We start from the raw sequence: 25,762 nt of genomic DNA on the forward strand, positions 1-25,762 counted from the left end.
CTTTCCAGCACTCCTCCAACATATGCCTTATCTGAATGTCTCCTCACTAGCGCCTAATCTGAAGTACTTGTAGTTGCGTATTAAACTCAAGTTCCTCCTTCTTGATGTTACTTAGAACTCTACTTGGACGGCAGACAGCTGTAGCCTGCTTCGGAGACTTCTTGCTATCATGTCCCGGCTCACCCACGTTGCTGTTGTGCCCCCAAGTCTTAGATGGGAATAAAGTGGTGACAACTTCTATTCCTCTGGTTTCTGCTGCAGGAACATCAGTATCCATACAACCTCGGGGACCGGACTCCGGCCATGCGCTTCAAACTTGAGGAAGGGCTCTGCTCTAACCCTAGTCCTTAGTTCTCTTCTTCTCCTTACGTTCCGTACTAAACTATCTTCCTTCTGAAGAATCAGGCTTTCTATGACTCTTTCCTGTGCCAGCAGCTCCAGGTCACAGGAGACTGCTGCAGCACCTCCTTCACTCCATCCCTCTCAGGGGATCTCCTCTCACAGACTGACCTTTTCCTAATATTCTGCCGCTCTCTTGTGCAGTCTAAGCTCCACCCACCTCCCAGCACTCTTCATGTTCCAAGCAGGGAGCCACAAAGGTTGCTCTGCTACACTACTGTGTTGTGTGTGATGTGAGTGTTGGAGTGTGTTCAGGTGTCTCCACCTTACCTGGATAGTGGGGTACCACACCTCAGGAGGAGGTGCAGTACCTCTGTGGCGAATGAACCCTCAGGGGCGCCACACTAGTACCCCAAGGTACTGCACTAACCATAAGAACGGGGGGCCCGAAGAGACCTGATCACCGTACAATGTCTCTCTCGTAGCTTTTACTGGGGGTTATATGCTGCCACCTGGTGGCTGACAATAAGAATACATCTTAGAAAAAAGGTAGATTCCCCAAAAGACTACACCTGACCTGCCGACACTCAGCTATTCACACAGAAGGAGAAGCAAAACAAATATCGCCCAAACAAAGCAGGGGGCTGTGACTATGAGAATTTAGTTTTACAGCGAATACCAAAAATCTTCTTTTTCTCGGTCACTTAATTGAGGGGGGGGACACAGAAATCATGGAAGGTCCTAAAGCACTGGTGTGGGAAAACTAATAACAGGAGGAAGAATAGAAATCTTTCAGGATACCAGCAAATGAGTAATGCTCCAACGGTGTAATGACATGCAGAAGGTCTGCGGTATAACAATACGTTACATGGGACTTTACCTGTAAGCGTCCGGATCATCGATATCCTCCGCAGGCCTCTCTTCATCAAGGTGTAGCTGCAAAATACAAAGATATCAGTGACACCGGGATCCCGCCTATGTGGACAGTATCTGATGATGCTGTGATGATGGCGCCCACCCTAGGAGAAGGCACTTTAGCTTTCTTCACTTTCAGCTCTCGCTCAATGTCCTCCATGGAGAGGATGCTGAAGGTGAAGATGTTCCCGTCGGCTCCGCAGGTGACAAGGTACTGGTTATCGAAGCTGGAGCTGATGGCTTGGATGGCTCCGTACTGGTTATCATGGACCCCGAGAGACCAGTAATTGCCGATGGAATGGAGTCCAGGGTCGTTGGGCTGCAGGGGGTAGACCCTGATGGCTCCGTCCCACATCCCACAGAACAGCAGCTGCTTGTTGGAGCTGAGGACGAGATGGAAAGAATAATAATAATAAAAAAAAACTTCAAGCTCCGTAAGTATAAGCATGTGACTGATCGGACAGTCCTGGAGAGGGTCATCTAGTGTTCAAGGGAAACTGACTCTGGACTGGAGAGCCCCTGTCACCAGGTCACAAGTGGGCAGCGTTTGCTCTTATTTTATTCATGCTGCTCCTTATCAGTTTTTCAATTTTTGACTTTTTTTTTTATAATCATCCATAAGGTTCCAAAGATACGGACCTTTTCATTTGGTGCAAATTTTTATGACCTTTACCAAGAGGGTGTGTGTGGCTCCCGGGATTCCTCAACAGCAAGCACCGCCCTCTCAGTACAGACCACTAAAAATAAGCACTAAATATAAAGGCCATATCTCTGGAACTATATGGGGGAATTTAAAAAAAAAAACGATATTCTCTGAGGAACAGCGAGAATAAAATGACAATTCTGACTCTGTGACAGGTATGGATATGCAACTTCATTCATGACAGCCGATGAAACAATTTTTTTTAATGCCCTTCATATTGTCGCCTGGTACCTGTCCGTCTTCTTTTGGCCCTGACCCTTGGATAGTTTTCTAACCACACTTCTGTCTCCTCCACTCACTGCTCGCCTGGTGACAACCCCTGACTCATGGCACTGCCGCACATCCACGACCACAAATGGTGGATCTCCAGGCAGCAAAGTCCGTACCCACTTGTGGGGGTGAAGGGCGACGGTCAGGGGATAGCCAGCTTCAGATTACATGTGGCCAGTACAATTAGACTGGCTATATTTACTGCCCGACCCTAGTCCCTGACAGGGCGACCTGAGAACGTGGTCTGGATGGGACGTAGAAGAGGTTCTCCACCTGAAGTGCATTTTGTGGATAGGATTGCTGCTGGTGTTATCGATCGGCAGAGCTTGAACCGGTTCGTCTCTTCTCAGAGTCGGATCCTCAATTTGTCCACCGGCATCAGAAAACTGACAGAGGTAGAGGAACCCAGAGTCATACCCGTCCTGATGAAGAAGAGAAGAATGACACAGTAGCGCATAAAACAGGAACAATAGACGGATGATGATGACGATGATGATGGTGGTGGGCCACATGACACTTACCAGGGATAACCAGAACTTCCCAGGACTGGCGTAGAAACCACACAGGATGGGACTCGGCTCTTCTGGGACATAGAGCTCCGGCAGCTTCTCCTCTTCATCATCTATGACTGGCGGCAGGTCGTCATCTGACAGCTCCACTCCGCGCTCCTTCTGTTCCTGTATCCAGGCGTCCCGCTCCTTCATCTTCTGCTCCCGGATCTTCCGTATGTGATCCAGCCGCTCCTCCCTCTATAGACCAGATAGGAGGGAACAGTGGGTGACAAATATAACAACTAAAGTGATAAACTATAGCTGGGTCCTAGTACTGGGACCCCAATGACTGACTATAAGGGGGACACAGCACTGATTCAGCACGTTTCAAGATGTGCAGGAAAACATGGAAGAAGCTGCAAACCTAAAGCAGCACCGAGACCCCCGCGCACTCAGGACCGTGTCCACTGCCATGATCTGATGTATCACCGATCTCACACGAGATGACCAGAGTTTTGTCTGCCTTCTACAGTCCAGCTATCTTCTTTCTTCATTGCTGTCCATGGTATATAAAAAACTTCCCTACCACTAAAATTCAAGGGGACCTAAAGAAGACGCATATATGTATCCATACCGCCATACTGCCCCCTGTTATGGCCACAGGAACGAGCCCCCAGGCCGGATGTAACAGGTACGTGGCTGGAGGGTCTGTGTCCAGTTCTTACCTCAATCTTTGATTTGATGCTTCTGAATCTGAAGTAACTTATGGGAAGATTGAGGATTTCATAGGTGGAAACCGGGTCCGTCTTGTCGACTGTCGGGGCCGGAATCTGAACTGCGAATCCATTGTCACAGAGAACCAGCAGCGTGCTCAGCTCCTGCAACCGAGAAAATGCAGAAAGATTCACAGCGTCGCACAGAGATGTCTGACCGGTGTCTACCGGTGTGAATTTCCCCTTGCAGGGGCTCGTGCAGACGAGTGGATGTTCAGCCTGAGCGCGATCCGAGAAAACATTGTATCGCAGCCGGACCAATGTTATTCTATGGCACCATGCACATGTCTGAAAAAAATCATAGCATGTCCACGAAGGGTCAGATATTCGTATCGCACTCATCCATACAAGTCGGTGGGAAAAATCAGACTGTGCTGGAATGACATCTGAGTGCACAATAGAGAAGATGGAGACATTTTTTTCTCCTCCATCTTCTCTTCATCCAAGAAAATTAGAGCTCACAATGATCAGCGTAATCAGCCCAATTCTCTTGGAGGAGGAAAAATACTATTGTGTGACCCCGGCCTAAAAGGGACCAAAGGACTACCGGAACCAGGAGAGAAAACAGATTTGCAGGAGCACATCGTCAGTCCATGGCCGCCAGACCAGAGCACTGCCATCCCGCCCTACCTGCCGGGGTTTGCCGGCACCTCATCTGATTAGTAGGCCTGGTGAAAAATCATGCAAGCCTAATATTTAGAAGGGGCCCGGACCGGTAAAAGGCGGTTTGTACAAGAGCCAAGTTATATAGGTCTGATTACAACAATACAATAGATCCCTGTCTTGTATTGATCTGATGTGCCAGCGCTGAGACATCAAGTGTAGAAGTCACATGCAAATTACCCTGGAGGTGCGTTGTGGGTGTGTCAATGCACTTACAGTACACGCCCCCAGTGCACTTCCAGGCTCATATGCACATGACTTACAAGCTCGAATTCTCATCACTGGCACGTCAGATAATTACCAGAAGACAGGTGTTATTTTTAGGATTCTACCAGGAACAATACAGTTCTATCACTAAATGGCAGCATTGTCCTGACAGTTTGCCTTTAATTAAAGCTGCTGTGGGGGTGTAAACAGCAATGGAGCAGGGTGTCGAAAGATGTATACTGTCTGGATAACGACCCGTCCAATGCTGGGACGGTCACAAGTCACTACTGACTGTGCCGCTACTCACATGTGAGGACGGAGACCAGTGTAACTCCCGGACGGGTCCTGGAAGACGCACAAATCCAACAGGTTCATAGACATCGCCGACAGCAAAGAAGAAGACGGTCCTGTCCGTACTCTGCCATGGGGAAGGAGAGAGGATTATTACTACTGCTTCAGTTATACAGTATGACCGATCCAATAACCAGAGAGGAATATGGACGCAGCTCCGTCTGTGACTAGAGCACAACATAGGGTGTAGATATATCAAGAAGTCCTTCGTGTCTCTATGGCAGCATTTTTATTCCACATAAATCATGTCTTATCCTCTAGTCACAGACAGAGCTGCAGCCATATTTCTCTTTAGTTTTATAGGTTGCAGAACTTCTCGTTGCACAGCTGTTTGTATAAAAAAAAGTACATCTCTTACAATGTGTGGCACCCCTGCGGGTCCAGTCGCCACAGAGGTCCTGCACCTCACCCAGAGGTGTGGTATCCCACAACCAGGTAAGGTGGAGACACCCGACCATCATTCCAACACCCACATCCCACACACACCAGTAGTGTAGCAGAGACACCCTTTATGGCCCCTGCTTGGAACATGAAGAGTGCTGGGAGGTGAGCGGAGCGAAGTTTAGGAGGGAGAATCTTAGGAGAAGTTAGGTTGAGTCTCCTCAGAGGGAGGGAAGGTGAAGGACGTGTTTCAGCAGCTTCTGACTTGTACCAGGAGTTGCTGGACGGCTTGAGACTAAAACAGCAGATTCTTCATAGGAAAGATTGGTTCTTCCAGAGGACACGGTTGGAAAGTCATCCGGTGGGTCTCATTCCATGCTGACCGCCTTCAGGTGGAGGAAGGAACTAGACTGGTGGTGAACGGCCCCTGGCCTAGATCGCATTCCTCAGGGTGCCACTAGCAAGACGATAGCTGTGGTGACTTTATGGCCCATCGCCCCTACCACGGTTAGTCCGACTGGAAAGGTGGCTAAACAGAGTCACAGAAACGGTGAGGCATTGTCTGAACAGGAGTCGCAGCTGCTGGCCCAGAACGATAACTGTGAAGTGCTGGAGTGGAAGGAAGGAGACGGCCTGGAAAGGCACACACTGACAGGGAGAGCTGGAAAGGTGCATTTCCCCTTGTCTGGAAGTTGGCTGGACCCCTCACCTGGAGGACTCAGCACCTGTACCACGGACAGAACTGTGAGGAAAGCCCATTGAACTACATGCCATTGTGTCCTCCGTATTCTTTCTGCGCCTCTCGTCCAGCACTGCTATATCTCCCTTCTACAACACCTCACTAGCTACCAACTCATCTCTCCTGCCCAGGGACTACGGCTCTACCTGTGGAGAGCTGAACATCATTGCTGCACCACATCATCTGTCCCAGAGAAGCAACCCTGCAGCGCTGGTCACCCTGACCGGAAACCACAGGTGGCGTCACGAATCACTACATAAACTTTATCCCCATCACACTACCCCTTTTACATGACTGCCTGAGGCCGCGGACCGGGTCACCGCCGCTGTGACATCTCCCATTGAAGATAATGGGCCCGGTGCCGAGTATCCCACGGCCTCTGGGGAGCGTCAAATGCAACTTAAAGAAGTGGCCACTTTCCATTTTTTGCACTTTGGGGTTTTTCCTCCCTTTTTCCAGGAGACATAACTTTTACTTTTCTGTGCACATATCGCCATAAGATGGCTTGTTTTTGTTTGTTGTATGATGCCATTCATTCATGTTACCAAACAGTCTACTGAAAAATGGAAGGAAAAAATAAAAGGAAATGGCAAAAACCCAAAACGTTTGGTACAAATGACCTCGTACCGTGAGTCTGCTGCCGATGATGACAGCGAGGCAACATCCAGAGACATTTATATATATTACTGCTTTTAAAGAAATAAAAATAGTTTTTCTCCTTCCCGTAATGCTGACATTTTGCCTTTGTGCACTGCGTGAGCTGTGATTCCTATTGGTCACGTTTTAGGGGACGTGCCATCATTTTCTTTATAGTATGCGTTACCTGATTTTATCTTTTGGTACAGCAGACGTTTCTACACGCAGTGATACCAAATATATTTATTTTTTGTCGTCTCGGATTGGTAAGGGTTCTTTTAACTTTTTTATTTTCTAATATTAAAACATTTATCTATTTTTTATTAATTTTTTTAGTCCGCCAAGTGGACTTCAACCTGTGATGTTTGTACTATATACTGCGATACTTTAGCATTGTAATATATGGTAAATATAATGTTCTCCTATGAAGCCCAGTCACAGGCTTCGCAGGAGCACCAAGATGGCGGCGACAGGGGTCTACAGTAGGCCCCCGGCAGCCGTGGTATCCCATCATGTGTGATAATACTACAGCAGACGGGGACGATGGGCACAAACCAGACTCCAACACCTTCACAAACCCCTTAATTGTTGGTTAACGGCAGCGATCGGCGCTATCTCTTTTACCCCCGTGGAAAGGATCTCTCCATTGCGCTCATATGCCAAGGCCGTGACTGGACCGTTGTGCGGCTTGAAGGCTTGTCTCAGGTTTACTGCTGCATCCTGCGTGCCACTTCGTCCTGCCATGAGCTTCATGCCCAAGGCATTGTAAACCTCCAGGATACGGACGACCCCATCTTCGAATCCCATGGCAAACAAGCCGCCTTTTGGATTAACCTGCAGAACAGAAGATCGTGAATGGATGGAAGCGGAAGGCTGGAAAACGCAGAGAATTACTGCGGCAATTTATCCTTTACTGCATGGTGGCATCATACCTCGTATACAGTAATGGCTTTCCAGGTGACTAACGTAACACCAGAAACACATTTTCAGTGTAGGGGTGCAGTGAATGTACAGGCGCAGTCTAAAGGCCATATAAATCAGAACACAATGCTCGGACTGGCCGGCAGCTCTCCCAAAAGCTTCATAGATGTCTATGCAGCTGTCACGCTCGGGTCAGGAGAGCCGACGGTCAGTCCGAGTGTGGCGGGCCGACCTCACTCCAATTTATATGGCCGTTTGACTGCACCCTAACAATGTATGAGGAGCTGACCATGCGAGGAGCCCACGTCAGGGCGGTGCCGCCTTGCTTAAACTTCATGTCCACGAGAGGAACCTTCCCTGCAAAGTCGTAGATCCTCAGAGATCCTGAAAGATAAAGAGAAGGTTGAACTTTACATGCGGGGAATGCAATAAACTGACAGCATAGATTTATGTCTCCTAGATCTACAACACAAGCCACCAGGGCCCCGCAGTACAACTACCAGCAGATAAGGAGCCGAGCGTCTGATGGGGGTTATCCTCACTATGAAAGGGTCCAGGAGTGATCGCTGTATGGCTGCAAATGGAAAAGTCAGCATGGAGGGTGAAGGAGAAGGAAGGAGGATGGGTGAGCAGTGCAGGTCCACTAGGCAAATATAGCTAATGGTCAACCCCTTTAACCCCTTCCGACATTGGTCGGGCTGGTAGGTCCAATGTCAGGTCCCTTGGAGCTCAGGAGGCTAAGCGCCACTCTAAATCTCTGATGGCGCCGGTATTTAAGGCGCATGGTCTGAGAGCGAGGTGATCCACCAGCCTGTCGGCCACCCCATCGCATGATTGTGGAAAGCTGGTGGGTTCCCATAGCAGCCGGGGGCTTGCTGGAAGCCCCTCTGCCTGCCATGACAATGCTCCTGTGAAGACCACCCTCTGGCTGGTAATACTACTATCACACTAGACAGAACAAGCGATCAGACGATTACAGGTTAAAATATAAAATAATTGTAAACAAATTAATAAAAATACATCAAAATTCGAATCGCCCCCCCCCCCTGCTGTTCTACTATTAACCATATCAAAATCGCAAAAATAGAAATAAAAAATGAAATGGCAGAATTGGGGTTTTTTTGGTCTCTGCAACTCCACCAAAAAATTGAATAAGAAGCGCTCAAAAAGTCGCATGTACCCCAAGATGGAATCAATAAAAAGGCGCTTGGGATTTGTTTTTCTTCATTGTGCAGTAAAAATCGCCTAGAAACCCGATTGTGAATGCTAATCCAGATACGGTGATAAAGAAAAAAAAAGATTCTAAAAATTATTTTTCACTTTATTTCTTAGTCCCCTTGGGGTTGTTGAACCTGTGATCAAGCCACAGGATTGTGGTGACAGCGATGACAGTGACTGGGGGTCTTCATAGTAACCCATCGGTCTCCCACCATCGCATCGCGGGGGGCTGCTTGGGGCCAGTGCTTGTTCTATTTAAATGCTGCAGTCAGAGATTGACAGCTGCAGGTAAATGGTTAACAGCTGGGACAGTAACTCGGCGTCAGACGCTTCTGCTAGAGATCGGTTCTGGCTACTTAATATAGCCAGTACCTGCCGCATGTGGAGTGAATGCAGCTCCTGAGCCCCCTCCACATGTGAGGAACCCTTCCCAGGACCTAAATAACACATCCATTTGTGGACAGGGCTTAATGAATATGTCGATTACGCCTCGCCAGAAATATTACTCCAGTCAGGGACTGAAGTTACATCTCTGGCGCAAGCTACACCACCATTATTGATGGACTTAACGGGCCGGCACAGCCATGCCCCATCCTGCCCCGGTTCAATTTTGGCAGAACTGATCGAAAATGACGAGTTTTCAAATTATTTAAAGTCTGTTTTCTGGCATAAAAACGTTGATGAATCGGGACCGATGTCTGTGCTACCAGGAACTTACGGTCTATGGAGGTAGTAGCCATGAGATACGTTGATGGAGACGCATCCAAAGCATTTATTTTGCCGGCGTGAAAAGAGCAGAGGCATTCTGGGTCTTGTGTCTGTGGAGACAAACATGGCGGCCATTGTGGTTACACAACCAACAGGCGTATAGATCATAAAGCAAAGGACCCGGCGCACAAGTCATAAAACAAGTGACCACATCACCGTCCTGCCACCAGCCCCGGCACGGCAGAATGTAGCGGTCTTCATCCATAAACAACGACTTTACTTTTCTTTCTACAGGGTTTATGACTGACCGGACGCCGGCTGTTTCCTGTAGTTTTACCTAATTATCGTTACAAGTTTCAAGTAGTAAAGTATGAAACTTACTATATTGGAAAAGGAGAGATCCAGCTTCCAGATTCCTCCACTGGCGTCCTGCACGTCAAAAGCAAGAGCAGAAAATGAAGCAGCCGAACGCGAAAAGACCGGAGTTATAGGTCTGAAGATGTATGGGGTCCTCGCTCCCCAACTGCATAAGATTTCCGTAGTGCACCTCCCTTGTGGGGGGTCTATAGCACAGTCCCTTGCATAGTGCTGCTGTTAAGGAGGCAGGACCCCTGTGCAGCTGCACAGTCCTCATATATGACATGTACTAACAGGATTAGTGAAGGCAGAGAATCATGGCTGCATCTATAACACAGTGCGGCCATGATCTCAGGCTGTTACACCAGTATAACACTTCTCCAAGCAATATCCTTCATGTCATATCCCCACGGCAGCATCCCCGTTCATACCGAAAAGAAGCAATTAAAGCATAGCCTACCTGAGCAAACCACGCCGGGGGGCCACCACCCACAGACTTCACCATGTACTGCAGGTTTACGTTCTTTCCAACGAGTAGCTCATTCATGGGCTCCATCTCCCAGAGACCGGTGTCATCCACTGAGTCTGCCGTATCCACCGTCTCAAAATCCCAAACCTGAAGGAAATGGATGTAAAACAAAAATATGATTAGAAACCTTTATGTTTCTCATTTCAGTCACATATATATGAGAAAAGACACTTACCCTGACAAAGCCATCAGCGCCAATGGTGATAAGTTCTCCTTCATCTAAGACAAACTGGTTAATAGGCCCGCTATGACATGGTCTTCGGCTTTTTCTACATATCTCTACCTTGATGAGACCACCTTCCCAGAGCAGCATGTTGCCCCATTCTGACCCAGATATCACCTGCAGGAAAAACGTGGCCTCTTAGCTCATGCCCATGGCAGTGCCCATTATTTATATATTTGTTCGGTATTTTCTTTTACAGTAAAATCCCAATAACGCTTCAGAATGTGATCTCCATTGTATAAAAAGTTGACATACCTTTCCATCCGGTAATGCGACATAACCTTCTATGTCTGTTAGGGTAGTTTTTCCAAACCTTCCAAGTTCTCCTTGCAATTTTAAGCCAGTGAATGTGCGTGCCATCTTCCAAAACCTACACAAAGAACGAGATATATACTGGTCAATATTCCAGGTATTCTGTATGACTTGTGGAGCTGCAATACAAGCAAGGTCACATTATGTTACAGACAGACGCAAACACTTACCTAATGTGCCCTGTCCCACAAGTAGTAAGCTGCTCTTCATTTTCTGGAGAGAAGGTAACTTGAAACACATCTTGGGAAAACGCCTTGGACCTCAGCATGATCTTTTCTTGCTTCCAGTCCCAGATAGTCAACATATAATCAGGGCTGCTGCCCACACTGGCAAGAAGTGACCCTGACATATTGAAGTCTATGAAGGCATAGGTTTCTTCTGTGCCCCCTGAGGGAAAAAAAGAGACTCTAATGGGTCCGATTTCTACATTTCTATAGTTAAACCATAGCTCAGGTCTCACCTCTGAGGATCCGATATGGTTTCAGAGATGGGAATTCATACATGATAATATTGGGTTTGTGTCCCTTTTCTGCTACTGCAAAATAGCCCTTGCTGGGATGAACCTGGAAGAGAAGAGGGGTTCATTATTTTGCAGGTAAATTTTGTAAGTCTCTATTAGAAGGGTGAGTTATAAAAAATGGAACAAAATACTCACTGCGACAGCTCCAATACCCTTACCGCTGCTGCTCCTCAGATATTGCTGTTCATGAGTTTTAAGTCCTAGGATGATGACCATAGTGCCAGCTACATAAAGGAAGGTCTGGTCATTCAGCAAGTGCAAATTTGCCCTTTTTGTACAGTCATAGCCAAAAGAATGCCTGAGACAAATTAAGGAAACAGCAACATTTGAAAACAAAGTGTATTCAACTGCTCTAGTACATCCTGATGAAGGGGTTAAAGTGTTATATTTCTATCATGGTGGGCCCCTCTAGTACACTGGATGTTGGGTTGGGAGGTTCCTACATTTTCCAACATTTTACTATACTACATGTAAATACAAAAATTATTTTTCAATTCTACATTTAATATATTAGTTATCACAAAATCTTGCATTGTTGGCATTGTGTATGTACCCATTGCGGTGCCTATAAAGCGATTCCCTCTATTGTCGTCTATAAGCATGTTTGGAAGATTTTAGCTCCCGGAAGAAGGATACAGAAGATGGAGGACTTCTCCAGGGATCCTCGAGTCTGGGGAGATGTATGGCTGGGAGCAGATACTGTTATAGTCATAGAAAAAGTCATCAGGGATCTTCTCAGTTTCATACAATTCTTGTTCATCACCTTCATATGTTTGATGATCTACAAAAGAAGATTCTATTTAATGACTTGTAAACATAAAGAGTTTAAATGGCTTCTTGCAAAGAATCTTCAACACTCCCCAAAAACAGATGTAAAATTAAAGATTTAGCATAAGCCTCACAATGGTGCCTGGCAGCTGCTTATCCTGTGCCTTATTATAATGACATGCTGAGTGTGCAGCGTGCAGTGAGGGATTTGGTATAGCTGCTATCTGCTGATTGTTTGGACGACTCTGCTGCAGTTGCATTTGCTCTTCCTCTGTAGGATGGGAGACTTCACAAGTAGAACTGTCTGCTATGCGGCTGGATGTACAATGTGTACGAAGCCAGAACGGCACAGTGCCCTACAATGTGTAGTGGCCAATCTAAGGTACTGCAGCTCAGATCACATTCACTTCAGTAGGAGCTGAGCTGCAGTACCAGAGATTGGCCACTATGCAGTGTATGGAGCTGTGCTGTCCCGGCTCCGTTTACTCTTTACATCCAGACACCGTGGTAAATGCCATCAGCTGATTGGAGTAGGTGCTGGCTGAATGTTGAGGCCCCCAGCAATCTGATATTGCTGACGTTTTATAAGGAGAGGTCTTCGATATCAAAGGTCTGGACAACCGCTTACATGGAGAATACCCAAAGCTCCAAAACTACTAAAGAGACATAGAATTATAGTATATGATAAAATCTTGCTACCTGCAGCCACCACTAGGTGGAGCTCTGGAGGTTATTGTGTTGTCGGCTCCCTCTAGTGGTGGCTGCAGGCAAAGATCGTTATTACTTACCTCTATGTCTGTACAGAGGATTTGGAGCTTTGAGTCAGAAGAATGAGCACAGGGTATAGTGGTTACATACCCGTCCGCTCGGTGGTCTCCTCTGCCCCTCCTCCATCCTGTGTATTTTGGCCAGTGTCCACAATGTTCTCGGGCTGTGCAGCTTCTCCTCCCTCCTCACCTGCGGATTATATGACTGTATGTAAGTTATGTAAATGCAGAAATCTGAGAATATTGTGACTCGGCCACAGACTCTCACCTGCTGGTGGGGGAGGATCGCTGCGGCCATCGGAGGTGTCCACGGTGTCGACTTCTCCCGAGAATTCCGCTGCAGCGCTGGCTCCATCCTCCTCCACGGACGCCCCCGTCACAGCGTCAGCTACTAACAACGGCTCGTCACCGACACCAGGACGGTCCTGCGCGGACACTGTGCCATCCCCGGGGTCCTCAGCTTCTTCATCACCGTCAGGTCGGAGTGAGGTAAGGATCGTCCCATCAGCTTCTGTACTGGAAATCTGCTCACTGGGGGCCTCAGGTAATCCGGGGGGATCAGGTAATCCGGGGGGATCAGGTAATCTGGGGGGATCATCTACACCGGGGGCAGAGATATCATCTGAGACTTCCTCTAGGACAGAATCCGGTGCTGAGGAGTCCGACCAACCTAGAAAATGTACAGACACCATTAATGTCCTCATGTCCTACATCCCCTGACTCACAGTAATAAAGGGGGAGCCCCAAATGTCTGCCCTGCACCCCAAATATTAGTGTGTCATAGTCCCGCACCTGAGTGTCAGCGTCATCATCCTGTACTCCAGTGTCAGTGCCATTATCCTGTACCCCGAGTGTCAGTGTCATTGTCCTGTACCCCGAGTGTCAGTGTCATTGTCCTGTACCCCGAGTGTCAGTGTCATTATCCTGTACCCCGAGTGTCAGTGCCATTATCCTGTACCCCGAGTGTCAGCGTCATTATCCTGTACCCCGAGTGTCAGTGCCATTATCCTGTACCCCGAGTGTCAGCGTCATTATCCTGTACCCCGAGTGTCAGTGCCATTATCCTGTACCCCGAGTGTCAGTGTCATTATCCTGTTCCCCCGAGTGTCAGGGTCATTATCCTGTTCCCCCGAGTGTCAGGGTCATTATCCTGTTCCCCCGAGTGTCAGGGTCATTATCCTGTATCCCGAGTGTCAGGGTCATTATCCTGTACCCCGAGTGTCAGGGTCATTATCCTGTTCCCCTGAGTGTCAGGGTCATTATCCTGTACCCCGAGTGTCAGGGTCATTATCCTGTTCCCCCGAGTGTCAGTGTCATTATCCTGTACCCCGAGTGTCAGGGTCATTATCCTGTACCCCGAGTGTCAGGGTCATTATCCTGTACCCCGAGTGTCAGGGTCATTATCCTGTTCCCCCGAGTGTCAGGGTCATTATCCTGTTCCCCCGAGTGTCAGTGTCATTATCCTGTACCCCGAGTGTCAGTGTCATTATCCTGCACCCCGAGTGTCAGTGTCATTATCCTGTACCCCGAGTGTCAGGGTCATTATCCTGTACCCCGAGTGTCAGGGTCATTATCCTGTTCCCCCGAGTGTCAGGGTCATTATCCTGTTCCCCCGAGTGTCAGTGTCATTATCCTGTACCCCGAGTGTCAGTGTCATTATCCTGCACCCCGAGTGTCAGTGTCATTATCCTGTACCCCGAGTGTCAGCGTCATTATCCTGTACCCCGAGTGTCAGCGTCATTATCCTGTACCCCGAGTGTCAGCGTCATTATCCTGCACCCCGAGTGTCAGGGTCATTATCCTGTACCCCGAGTGTCAGCGTCATTATCCTGTACCCCGAGTGTCAGCGTCATTATCCTGCACCCCGAGTGTCAGCGTCATTATCCTGTACCCCGAGTGTCAGCGTCATTATCCTGTACCCCGAGTGTCAGCGTCATTATCCTGTATCCCGAGTGTCAGCGTCATTATCCTGTACCCCGAGTGTCAGCGTCATTATCCTGTACCCCGAGTGTCAGCGTCATTATCCTGTACCCCGAGTGTCAGCGTCATTATCCTGTACCCCGAGTGTCAGCGTCATTATCCTGTACCCCGAGTGTCAGCGTCATTATCCTGCACCCCGAGTGTCAGCGTCATTATCCTGTACCCCGAGTGTCAGCGTCATTATCCTGTACCCCGAGTGTCAGCGTCATTATCCTGTACCCCGAGTGTCAGCGTCATTATCCTGTACCCCGAGTGTCAGCGTCATTATCCTGTATCCCGAGTGTCAGCGTCATTATCCTGTACCCCGAGTGTCAGCGTCATTATCCTGTACCCCGAGTGTCAGCGTCATTATCCTGTATCCCGAGTGTCAGCGTCATTATCCTGTACCCCGAGTGTCAGCGTCATTATCCTGTACCCCGAGTGTCAGGGTCATTATCCTGTACCCCGAGTGTCAGCGTCATTATCCTGTACCCCGAGTGTCAATGTCATTATCCTGTACCCCGAGTGTCGGCGTCATTATCCTGTACCCCGAGTGTCGGCGTCATTATCCTGTACCCCGAGTGTCGGCGTCATTATCCTGTACCCCGAGTGTCGGTGTCATTATCCTGTACCCCCAGTGTCAGTGTCATTATCCTGCACCCCGAGTGTCAGTGTCATTATCCTGTATCCCGAGTGTCGGCGTCATTATCCTGTACCCCGAGTGTCAGCGTCATTATCCTGTACCCCGAGTGTCAGCGTCATTATCCTGTACCCCGAGTGTCAGTGTCATTATTCTGTACCCCGAGTGTCAGTGTCATTATCCTGTACCCCGAGTGTCGGCGTCATTATCCTGCACCCCGAGTGTCAGTGTCATTATCCTGCACCCCGAGTGTCAGTGTCATTATCCTGTACCCCGAGTGTCAGTGTCATTATCCTGTACCCCGAGTGTCAGTGTCATTATCCTGCACCCCGAGTGTCAGTGTCATTATCCTGTACCCTAAGTGTCAGGGTCATTATCCTGCACCCCGAGTGTCAGTGTCATTATCCTGCACCCCGAGTGTCAGTGTCATTATCCTGCACCCTGAGTGTCAGGGTCATTATCCTGCACCCCGAGTGTCAGTGTCATTATCCTGTACCCTAAATGTCAGGGTCATTATCCTGCACCCCGAGTGTCAGTGTCATTATCCTGCACCCCGAGTGTCAGTGTCATTATCCTGTACCCCGAGTGTCAGTGTCATTATCCTGCACCCCGAGTGTCAGTGTCATTATCCTGTACCCTAAGTGTCAGGGTCATTATCCTGCACCCCGAGTGTCAGTGTCATTATCCTGCACCCCGAGTGTCAGTGTCATTATCCTGCACCCCGAGTGTCAGTGTCATTATCCTGTACCCCGAGTATCAGTGTCATTATCCTGTACCCTAAGTGTCAGGGTCATTATCCTGCACCCCGAGTGCCAGTGTCATTATCCTGCACCCCGAGTGTCAGTGTCATTATCCTGCACCCCGAGTGTCAGTGTCATTATCCTGTACCCTAAGTGTCAGGGTCATTATCCTGCACCCCGAGTGTCAGTGTCATTATCCTGCACCCCGAGTGTCAGTGTCATTATCCTGCACCCCGAGTGTCAGTGTCATTATCCTGTACCCCCAGTGTCAGTGTCATTATCCTGTACCCTAAGTGTCAGTGTCATTATCCTGTACCCTAAGTGTCAGGGTCATTATCCTGCACCCCGAGTGTCAGTGTCATTATCCTGCACCCCGAGTGTCAGTGTCATTATCCTGTACCCTAAGTGTCAGGGTCATTATCCTGCACCCCGAGTGTCAGTGTCATTATCCTGCACCCCGAGTGTCAGTGTCATTATCCTGCACCCCGAGTGTCAGTGTCATTATCCTGTACCCCCAGTGTCAGCGTCATTATCCTGTACCCTAAGTGTCAGTGTCATTATCCTGTACCCTAAGTGTCAGGGTCATTATCCTGCACCCCGAGTGTCAGTGTCATTATCCTGCACCCCGAGTGTCAGTGTCATTATCCTGCACCCCGAGTGTCAGTGTCATTATCCTGCACCCCGAGTGTCAGTGTCATTATCCTGTACCCTAAGTGTCAGGGTCATTATCCTGCACCCCGAGTGTCAGGGTCATTATCCTGAACCCCGAGTGTCAGTGTCATTATCCTGTACCCCGAGTGTCAGTGTCATTATCCTGCACCCCGAGTGTCAGTGACATTATCCTGTACCCCGAGTGTCAGGGTCATTATCCTGTACCCCGAGTGTCAGTGTCATTATCCTGTACCCTAAGTGTCAGGGTCATTATCCTGCACCCCGAGTGTCAGTGTCATTATCCTGCACCCCGAGTGTCAGTGTCATTATCCTGCACCCCGAGTGTCAGTGTCATTATCCTGCACCCCGAGTGTCAGTGTCATTATCCTGTACCCTAAGTGTCAGGGTCATTATCCTGCACCCCGAGTGTCAGGGTCATTATCCTGAACCCCGAGTGTCAGGGTCATTATCCTGAACCCCGAGTGTCAGTGTCATTATCCTGTACCCCGAGTGTCAGTGTCATTATCCTGCACCCCGAGTGTCAGTGACATTATCCTGTACCCCGAGTGTCAGGGTCATTATCCTGTACCCCGAGTGTCAGTGTCATTATCCTGCACCCCGAGTGTCAGTGTCATTATCCTGCACCCCGAGTGTCAGTGTCATTATCCTGTACCCTAAGTGTCAGGGTCATTATCCTGCACCCCGAGTGTCAGTGTCATTATCCTGTACCCCGAGTATCAGTGTCATTATCCTGTACCCTAAGTGTCAGGGTCATTATCCTGCACCCCGAGTGTCAGTGTCATTATCCTGCACCCCGAGTGTCAGTGTCATTATCCTGCACCCCGAGTGTCAGTGTCATTATCCTGCACCCCGAGTGTCAGTGTCATTATCCTGTACCCTAAGTGTCAGGGTCATTATCCTGCACCCCGAGTGTCAGTGTCATTATCCTGCACCCCGAGTGTCAGTGTCATTATCCTGCACCCCGAGTGTCAGTGTCATTATCCTGTACCCCCAGTGTCAGTGTCATTATCCTGTACCCTAAGTGTCAGTGTCATTATCCTGTACCCTAAGTGTCAGGGTCATTATCCTGCACCCCGAGTGTCAGTGTCATTATCCTGCACCCCGAGTGTCAGTGTCATTATCCTGTACCCTAAGTGTCAGGGTCATTATCCTGCACCCCGAGTGTCAGTGTCATTATCCTGCACCCCGAGTGTCAGTGTCATTATCCTGCACCCCGAGTGTCAGTGTCATTATCCTGTACCCCCAGTGTCAGCGTCATTATCCTGTACCCTAAGTGTCAGTGTCATTATCCTGTACCCTAAGTGTCAGGGTCATTATCCTGCACCCCGAGTGTCAGTGTCATTATCCTGCACCCCGAGTGTCAGTGTCATTATCCTGCACCCCGAGTGTCAGTGTCATTATCCTGCACCCCGAGTGTCAGTGTCATTATCCTGTACCCTAAGTGTCAGGGTCATTATCCTGCACCCCGAGTGTCAGGGTCATTATCCTGAACCCCGAGTGTCAGTGTCATTATCCTGTACCCCGAGTGTCAGTGTCATTATCCTGCACCCCGAGTGTCAGTGACATTATCCTGTACCCCGAGTGTCAGGGTCATTATCCTGTACCCCGAGTGTCAGTGTCATTATCCTGCACCCCGAGTGTCAGTGTCATTATCCTGCACCCCGAGTGTGAGTGTCATTATCCTGAACCCTAAGTGTCAGGGTCATTATCCTGCACCCCGAGTGTCAGTGTCATTATCCTGTACCCTAAGTGTCAGGGTCATTATCCTGCACCCCGAGTGTCAGTGTCATTATCCTGTACCCTAAGTGTCAGGGTCATTATCCTGCACCCCGAGTGTCAGTGTCATTATCCTGTACCCCGAGTGTCAGTGTCATTATCCTGTACCCTAAGTGTCAGTGTCATTATCTTGAACCCCGAGTGTCAGCGTCATTATCCTGAACCCCGAGTGTCAGTGTCATTATCCTGTACCCCGAGTGTCAGTGTCATTATCCTGAACCCCGAGTGTCAGTGTCATTATCCTGTACCCCGAGTGTCAGTGTCATTATCCTGTACCCTAAGTGTCAGGGTCATTATCCTGCACCCCGAGTGTCATTATCCTGTACCCCGAGTATCAGTGTCATACACGCACCCCGTACACACACCGTATACACGCGCCATATATACATCTGCACACAGCCATTGTCGCCCTCGTTACCTGGCCTCTCTGCCTCCTCCGTGTCCGCCATCTTTGTTGCCGCGGTTGCTAGGTGACCAGGTACCCGGCGTCTGGCAATCACCATGACAACTCTATCACGTGACCATAGGCGGTGCACATAACTTAACCACGCCCTCCGCTGTCCAGTATTGGACGGAAGATTAATCAGGGGGCGGTACTTCTAGTGGCGTTAGTATTGCATTTCCCGGGGCCTACGCTAGGTGGCGCTATGGAAACAAAGCATAGAAATGATGGTTTAAAAAAATAAATAAATTAAAAAAAACTACATTTCCCGGCATTCTTAGCGAGTATCGCGCACGCTCCCGGCACTCACTGCGGCGCGCGCCTGCGCAGTCTAGTCGTGTTCTGGTTGTTTCGTAGAGCACGTGAGTGGCGGAGGTCGGGGGTCTGTTTTGGATTTTGGCGGTTGGGACCGGGGGGCGGTGACTGCTCATGGTCGGTGTCTGTCCTGACGACTTATCGCGGCCGATCTGGAGCCTTCTAGATAACTTCCCTGTCAGGATGATGCAATCTGCAGTGATCGGACGTGTTGTCAGCAGCCTGTCCGCTCCGTACACGAGACCCCGCGGGAGAGCGGAGGGCCGCGGCCTCATCCTCACTGCCCTGACCTGTCTGCTGTCAGCCAAAGGGGCGGTGTGGTCTGTAGTCGGGGGGCTGCGAGGGTGGGGGGATGAGGGGAGCTGTGACCTGTGGGGGGATATCGGGGGGGCTGCGAGGGTGGGGGGGGATGAGGGGAGCTGTGACCTGTGGGGGGATATCGGGGGGGCTGCGAGGGTGGGGGGGGATGAGGGGAGCTGTGACCTGTGGGGGGATATCGGGGGGGCTGCGAGGGTGGGGGGGGATGAGGGGAGCTGTGACCTGTGGGGGGATATCGGGGGGGCTGCGAGGGTGGGGGGGGATGAGGGGAGCTGTGACCTGTGGGGGGATATCGGGGGGGCTGCGAGGGTGGGGGGGGATGAGGGGAGCTGTGACCTGTGGGGGGATATCGGGGGGGCTGCGAGGGTGGGGGGGGATGAGGGGAGCTGTGACCTGTGGGGGGATATCGGGGGGGCTGCGAGGGTGGGGGGGGATGAGGGGAGCTGTGACCTGTGGGGGGATATCGGGGGGGCTGCGAGGGTGGGGGGGGATGAGGGGAGCTGTGACCTGTGGGGGGATATCGGGGGGGCTGCGAGGGTGGGGGGGGATGAGGGGAGCTGTGACCTGTGGGGGGATATCGGGGGGGCTGCGAGGGTGGGGGGGGATGAGGGGAGCTGTGACCTGTGGGGGGATATCGGGGGGGCTGCGAGGGTGGGGGGGGATGAGGGGAGCTGTGACCTGTGGGGGGATATCGGGGGGGCTGCGAGGGTGGGGGGGGATGAGGGGAGCTGTGACCTGTGGGGGGATATCGGGGGGGCTGCGAGGGTGGGGGGGGATGAGGGGAGCTGTGACCTGTGGGGGGATATCGGGGGGGCTGCGAGGGTGGGGGGGGATGAGGGGAGCTGTGACCTGTGGGGGGATATCGGGGGGGCTGCGAGGGTGGGGGGGGATGAGGGGAGCTGTGACCTGTGGGGGGATATCGGGGGGGCTGCGAGGGTGGGGGGGGATGAGGGGAGCTGTGACCTGTGGGGGGATATCGGGGGGGCTGCGAGGGTGGGGGGGGATGAGGGGAGCTGTGACCTGTGGGGGGATATCGGGGGGGCTGCGAGGGTGGGGGGGGATGAGGGGAGCTGTGACCTGTGGGGGGATATCGGGGGGGCTGCGAGGGTGGGGGGGGATGAGGGGAGCTGTGACCTGTGGGGGGATATCGGGGGGGCTGCGAGGGTGGGGGGGGATGAGGGGAGCTGTGACCTGTGGGGGGATATCGGGGGGGCTGCGAGGGTGGGGGGGGATGAGGGGAGCTGTGACCTGTGGGGGGATATCGGGGGGGCTGCGAGGGTGGGGGGGGATGAGGGGAGCTGTGACCTGTGGGGGGATATCGGGGGGGCTGCGAGGGTGGGGGGGGATGAGGGGAGCTGTGACCTGTGGGGGGATATCGGGGGGGCTGCGAGGGTGGGGGGGGATGAGGGGAGCTGTGACCTGTGGGGGGATATCGGGGGGGCTGCGAGGGTGGGGGGGGATGAGGGGAGCTGTGACCTGTGGGGGGATATCGGGGGGGCTGCGAGGGTGGGGGGGGATGAGGGGAGCTGTGACCTGTGGGGGGATATCGGGGGGGCTGCGAGGGTGGGGGGGGATGAGGGGAGCTGTGACCTGTGGGGGGATATCGGGGGGGCTGCGAGGGTGGGGGGGGATGAGGGGAGCTGTGACCTGTGGGGGGATATCGGGGGGGCTGCGAGGGTGGGGGGGGATGAGGGGAGCTGTGACCTGTGGGGGGATATCGGGGGGGCTGCGAGGGTGGGGGGGGATGAGGGGAGCTGTGACCTGTGGGGGGATATCGGGGGGGCTGCGAGGGTGGGGGGGGATGAGGGGAGCTGTGACCTGTGGGGGGATATCGGGGGGGCTGCGAGGGTGGGGGGGGATGAGGGGAGCTGTGACCTGTGGGGGGATATCGGGGGGGCTGCGAGGGTGGGGGGGGATGAGGGGAGCTGTGACCTGTGGGGGGATATCGGGGGGGCTGCGAGGGTGGGGGGGGATGAGGGGAGCTGTGACCTGTGGGGGGATATCGGGGGGGCTGCGAGGGTGGGGGGGGATGAGGGGAGCTGTGACCTGTGGGGGGATATCGGGGGGGCTGCGAGGGTGGGGGGGGATGAGGGGAGCTGTGACCTGTGGGGGGATATCGGGGGGGCTGCGAGGGTGGGGGGGGATGAGGGGAGCTGTGACCTGTGGGGGGATATCGGGGGGGCTGCGAGGGTGGGGGGGGATGAGGGGAGCTGTGACCTGTGGGGGGATATCGGGGGGGCTGCGAGGGTGGGGGGGGATGAGGGGAGCTGTGACCTGTGGGGGGATATCGGGGGGGCTGCGAGGGTGGGGGGGGATGAGGGGAGCTGTGACCTGTGGGGGGATATCGGGGGGGCTGCGAGGGTGGGGGGGGATGAGGGGAGCTGTGACCTGTGGGGGGATATCGGGGGGGCTGCGAGGGTGGGGGGGGATGAGGGGAGCTGTGACCTGTGGGGGGATATCGGGGGGGCTGCGAGGGTGGGGGGGGATGAGGGGAGCTGTGACCTGTGGGGGGATATCGGGGGGGCTGCGAGGGTGGGGGGGGATGAGGGGAGCTGTGACCTGTGGGGGGATATCGGGGGGGCTGCGAGGGTGGGGGGGGATGAGGGGAGCTGTGACCTGTGGGGGGATATCGGGGGGGCTGCGAGGGTGGGGGGGGATGAGGGGAGCTGTGACCTGTGGGGGGATATCGGGGGGGCTGCGAGGGTGGGGGGGGATGAGGGGAGCTGTGACCTGTGGGGGGATATCGGGGGGGCTGCGAGGGTGGGGGGGGATGAGGGGAGCTGTGACCTGTGGGGGGATATCGGGGGGGCTGCGAGGGTGGGGGGGGATGAGGGGAGCTGTGACCTGTGGGGGGATATCGGGGGGGGCTGCGAGGGTGGGGGGGGATGAGGGGAGCTGTGACCTGTGGGGGGATATCGGGGGGCTGCGAGGGTGGGGGGGGATGAGGGGAGCTGTGACCTGTGGGGGGATATCGGGGGGCTGCGAGGGTGGGGGGGATGAGGGGAGCTGTGACCTGTGGGGGGATATCGGGGGGGCTGCGAGGGTGGGGGGGATGAGGGGAGCTGTGACCTGTGGGGGGATATCGGGGGGGCTGCGAGGGTGGGGGGATGAGGGGAGCTGTGGGGGGGGTGGGACGTGTATGGGGACAGGCCGTGTGCTCGCTGCTCTCTGCCGCCCCCAGCAGTGACCTTGAAGGAGGAGGACACTTATTTTGGTTCCTGGTTTATGGGGACGGATCAGTGGTGGCAGGAGATCAGGTGGCGCCCTGCAGCGGGGAGCAGCAAGACAGCTCAGCACCTGTGTCCTGGCACCACTTCCCATGTGAGATCTGACCCCGGCACAGAGGAGGCTCGGTGACGCCGGCACACCACACCTTCCTCTATCCTACACGAGGGCAGTCAGCGTTGCGAGTGTTCAGCGTCATTGACCGCAGAGCGTGGGACCGGAGCCAAACCACAAATCTCTCATCTTCGCTGGTATTCTGTTACAGTGTGTCAGTGCAGAGGAAATCTATCAGCTCAGAACCCACAATGGTCTTCAGCTGTTGTATAACTACACCTCCCAGCATGTCCTGTTACGGCAGATCGGTGTCACCAATTTGCCCTGTACAGTGTGGGGGTCTCCTATTTAGAAGGACATGCTGGGAGTTGTGGTATTACAGCAGCCGCAGGCCACGGATCCTCTTCAGCTACTAGGGGTAAGCCGGAATCTTCCCGAGGTCCTGAAGATGGCGATGGAGCGTCTGTGAGGACGATGTGTCTGACCGTCCGCGCTCTTGCTGAGCGGCGTCATGTGTGATCCGGAGACCCCGTCTCGCTGATGTCGGTGCAGTTAGCTCCTCGCACCACTGGCTTTGCTGTATTATATGTGAGGGGTGTTTCCCGCCCTGCGGGGGGCGCTCATGGCCGGCGCTGACTTTGTGTTGTTTTCTGCAGTCCGCCTTCGAGCCCCATCATGTCCACTCTTGTGGCTGCGAGCTGTGAGACGAGTCCTGCGAGCGCAGAGACCCCGGAGAAGAAGCCCCTGAAGCCGTGCTGTGCCTGTCCAGAGACCAAGAAAGTGCGGGATGCCTGGTGAGTGCGGAGCGCCCCCTGCAGACCCCAGGGTGACACCACATTGGACTGTCGGCCGAACCCTTCGATACAGGCAGCTTTGGCTAACGTTATTCTGTGTATGGGGGGCTTCAGGCTCCCACCCCACATTTCTAGTAAAACGCACACGGGTCACTGTAGGTAGCTATGTGTGATCAGTGGGGGTCCGACCGTTAAAGCCCCCTTGGGTGGTCTGTGGCCGACGTGTGGCCTGGCTGCAACTTCTTGGTTCTTACATCAGTGGCGTCCCAGCAAACTTCAGTTGTGATGCTCTGGGGGGCATTGTTTGGATAGGGGGCTACAAAAAAAGTTTTGGGGCAATTGCCCCCCCCCCCCGGATTCAGGACGCTCACAAGTCCCTCCACTGCCAAACACAAGAGCAGGGAGCTCTGCTGCCATTATCATATGTACCCCACTAATGGCTGCGGCCAGGGAGCGGCCTGTCATTCATCCACAGCCCTGCCCATAGTGAGCTATCGCCCCTCCCCCTTGTCCTATGAGGAGTCGTCCAATGATTTCTGCATTTTCCCCCTCCAGTATCATCGAGAAGGGCGAGGAGCACTGCCGGGACCTGATCGAGGCGCACAAGGAGTGTATGAGGGCCCTCGGCTTCAAAGTCTGACCGTGCCGGGAAGGTGAGGAATCGTCACCAGTCAGTGACCAGCGGAGGCAGCGTTCCCGGACCCCCGCTGATGACGTGCCTTCTTCTTTCAGGGGGTGTCCTGTTGCTTGGGGTAACTTATTTCTGAGTGTGAGAGTCGCTGGAGCCAGAGGATGGATGGGGGTGACGGGGACGTTCTCTGATCTTCCTGCAAATTGAAAAGTCACAAAGTTTATTTTTGATTCTTATTAAAATGATGTGAAATCATCCATGTGGTATGTGAACCTGCAGTGTTGTCATGGGGTCAGATTCGTCCTCGTGCGGCACAGACCCGACCCCACTGCGTGATACACCTGTAACCTGCAGAGCTCGGTTTTGTGAAACTACAACTCCCAGCATGCCCCGAAAGCCACAGTAACATGTACTCTAAAATTAGATCAGCCGAAGGGTTAAAAGCACCAGCCCTAATGAATGTACAGCACGACTGCATAGCAAGCAGCAATGCTCTGCACGTCCTGACCGCTAGCTATAGTGGCTGCGACGCTCTGCTTGCCCCGACCCCCTCGCTGTAGTGGCTGCGACGCTCTGCGCGCCTCGACCCCCTCGCTGTAGTGGCTGCGACGCTCTGCGCGCCCCGACCCCCTCGCTGTAGTGGCTGCGACGCTCTGCGCGCCCCGACCCCCTCGCTGTAGTGGCTGCGACGCTCTGCGCGCCCCGACCCCCTCGCTGTAGTGGCTGCGACGCTCTGCGCGCCCCGACCCCCTCGCTACCATTTCTACCTCAAAACGGTATCCATAAAAACAGCATGGAGCAATGGTACCCGCTTACTTAGCCCCATCGACCAAAAATTGGAAACATTACAGGTCTTTGAAGTTGGCGACAAGTAAAAAAAAATTCAGTTTTTTTTTATCTGCATAATCACAATGGCTCAGAGAATTTGGTTACCCGGTAATTTTTCACTAGCTGACGTGCACCTAACAGCTGCGGATGGAGTTGTGATCCACTTACGGCTGTTAACATGTTAAATGCTGCTGTCAACTTCTGACATCGGCATTTAACATGATCGTGGTGGGAGCGCGTCACCAGCCCCGCCCATTGGTGCCTGTGTCACGTGACTGCGGGTCGCCAATGGGTTGGCATGATAACTGGGGTCTGCAGGAGACCCCTGTGGTTGTCATTGCTACGAGCGTTTTGGCTACATAGGACTGCAGCCCCGCTCTATTGGATGATCGCAGCTTCTAGTTTCTCATAGAGACTATTGAAGCCAGTAATAAAAAATTTAAAAAAAAAAAAAAAAAATTAAAAAAAATAGTTTAGTTCACATCCCCCATTTGCCCCACTCAAAATAAAATGATTATAAAAAATGCAGATATTTGGTATCGCCGCGTTCAGAATCACCTGATCTATAAATCTATAG

The 25,762-nt window shown here is 52.5% G+C and overlaps 2 protein-coding genes across 4 annotated transcripts in view; one reads left to right on the forward strand and one right to left on the reverse strand.

The window, feature by feature from the left end:
* The window catches only part of CFAP44 (cilia and flagella associated protein 44), a 108,380-nt gene extending 89,164 nt beyond the window's left edge, over positions 1–19,216 (reverse strand). For 2 of the 3 annotated variants that reach the window (XM_073577026.1, XM_073577028.1), the window contains exons 1-20: positions 18,997–19,216; positions 13,060–13,461; positions 12,883–12,981; positions 11,893–12,037; positions 11,392–11,554; positions 11,197–11,299; positions 10,907–11,123; positions 10,680–10,794; positions 10,377–10,541; positions 10,133–10,288; positions 9,697–9,744; positions 9,326–9,425; positions 7,679–7,773; positions 7,093–7,302; positions 4,669–4,779; positions 3,444–3,596; positions 2,749–2,976; positions 2,501–2,649; positions 1,358–1,637; positions 1,220–1,275 (exon numbers count right to left, since the gene is read on the reverse strand). In XM_073577026.1, coding sequence (XP_073433127.1) covers positions 1,220–1,275; positions 1,358–1,637; positions 2,501–2,649; positions 2,749–2,976; positions 3,444–3,596; positions 4,669–4,779; positions 7,093–7,302; positions 7,679–7,773; positions 9,326–9,425; positions 9,697–9,744; positions 10,133–10,288; positions 10,377–10,541; positions 10,680–10,794; positions 10,907–11,123; positions 11,197–11,299; positions 11,392–11,554; positions 11,893–12,037; positions 12,883–12,981; positions 13,060–13,461; positions 18,997–19,081 — 3,080 coding nt within the window. In that variant the 5' untranslated portion in view covers positions 19,082–19,216. The remainder of the gene's footprint in view (positions 1–1,219; positions 1,276–1,357; positions 1,638–2,500; positions 2,650–2,748; positions 2,977–3,443; positions 3,597–4,668; positions 4,780–7,092; positions 7,303–7,678; positions 7,774–9,325; positions 9,426–9,696; positions 9,745–10,132; positions 10,289–10,376; positions 10,542–10,679; positions 10,795–10,906; positions 11,124–11,196; positions 11,300–11,391; positions 11,555–11,892; positions 12,038–12,882; positions 12,982–13,059; positions 13,462–18,996) is intronic. The other variant, XM_073577027.1, reaches the window with a different exon arrangement.
* Positions 1–24,612, forward strand: part of COX17 (cytochrome c oxidase copper chaperone COX17) — a 329,935-nt gene extending 305,323 nt beyond the window's left edge. The window contains exons 2-5 of the mRNA XM_073577030.1: positions 19,354–19,382; positions 23,589–23,726; positions 24,282–24,379; positions 24,459–24,612. Coding sequence (XP_073433131.1) covers positions 23,608–23,726; positions 24,282–24,366 — 204 coding nt within the window. The 5' untranslated portion in view covers positions 19,354–19,382; positions 23,589–23,607 and the 3' untranslated portion in view covers positions 24,367–24,379; positions 24,459–24,612. The remainder of the gene's footprint in view (positions 1–19,353; positions 19,383–23,588; positions 23,727–24,281; positions 24,380–24,458) is intronic.
* Positions 24,613–25,762: the final 1,150 nt, after the last annotated feature.

Source organism: Dendrobates tinctorius, unplaced genomic scaffold, assembly GCF_039654945.1.
Source record: "Dendrobates tinctorius isolate UK_male_01 unplaced genomic scaffold, ASM3965494v1 ptg000054l, whole genome shotgun sequence".
NCBI lineage: Eukaryota > Metazoa > Chordata > Amphibia > Anura > Dendrobatidae > Dendrobates > Dendrobates tinctorius.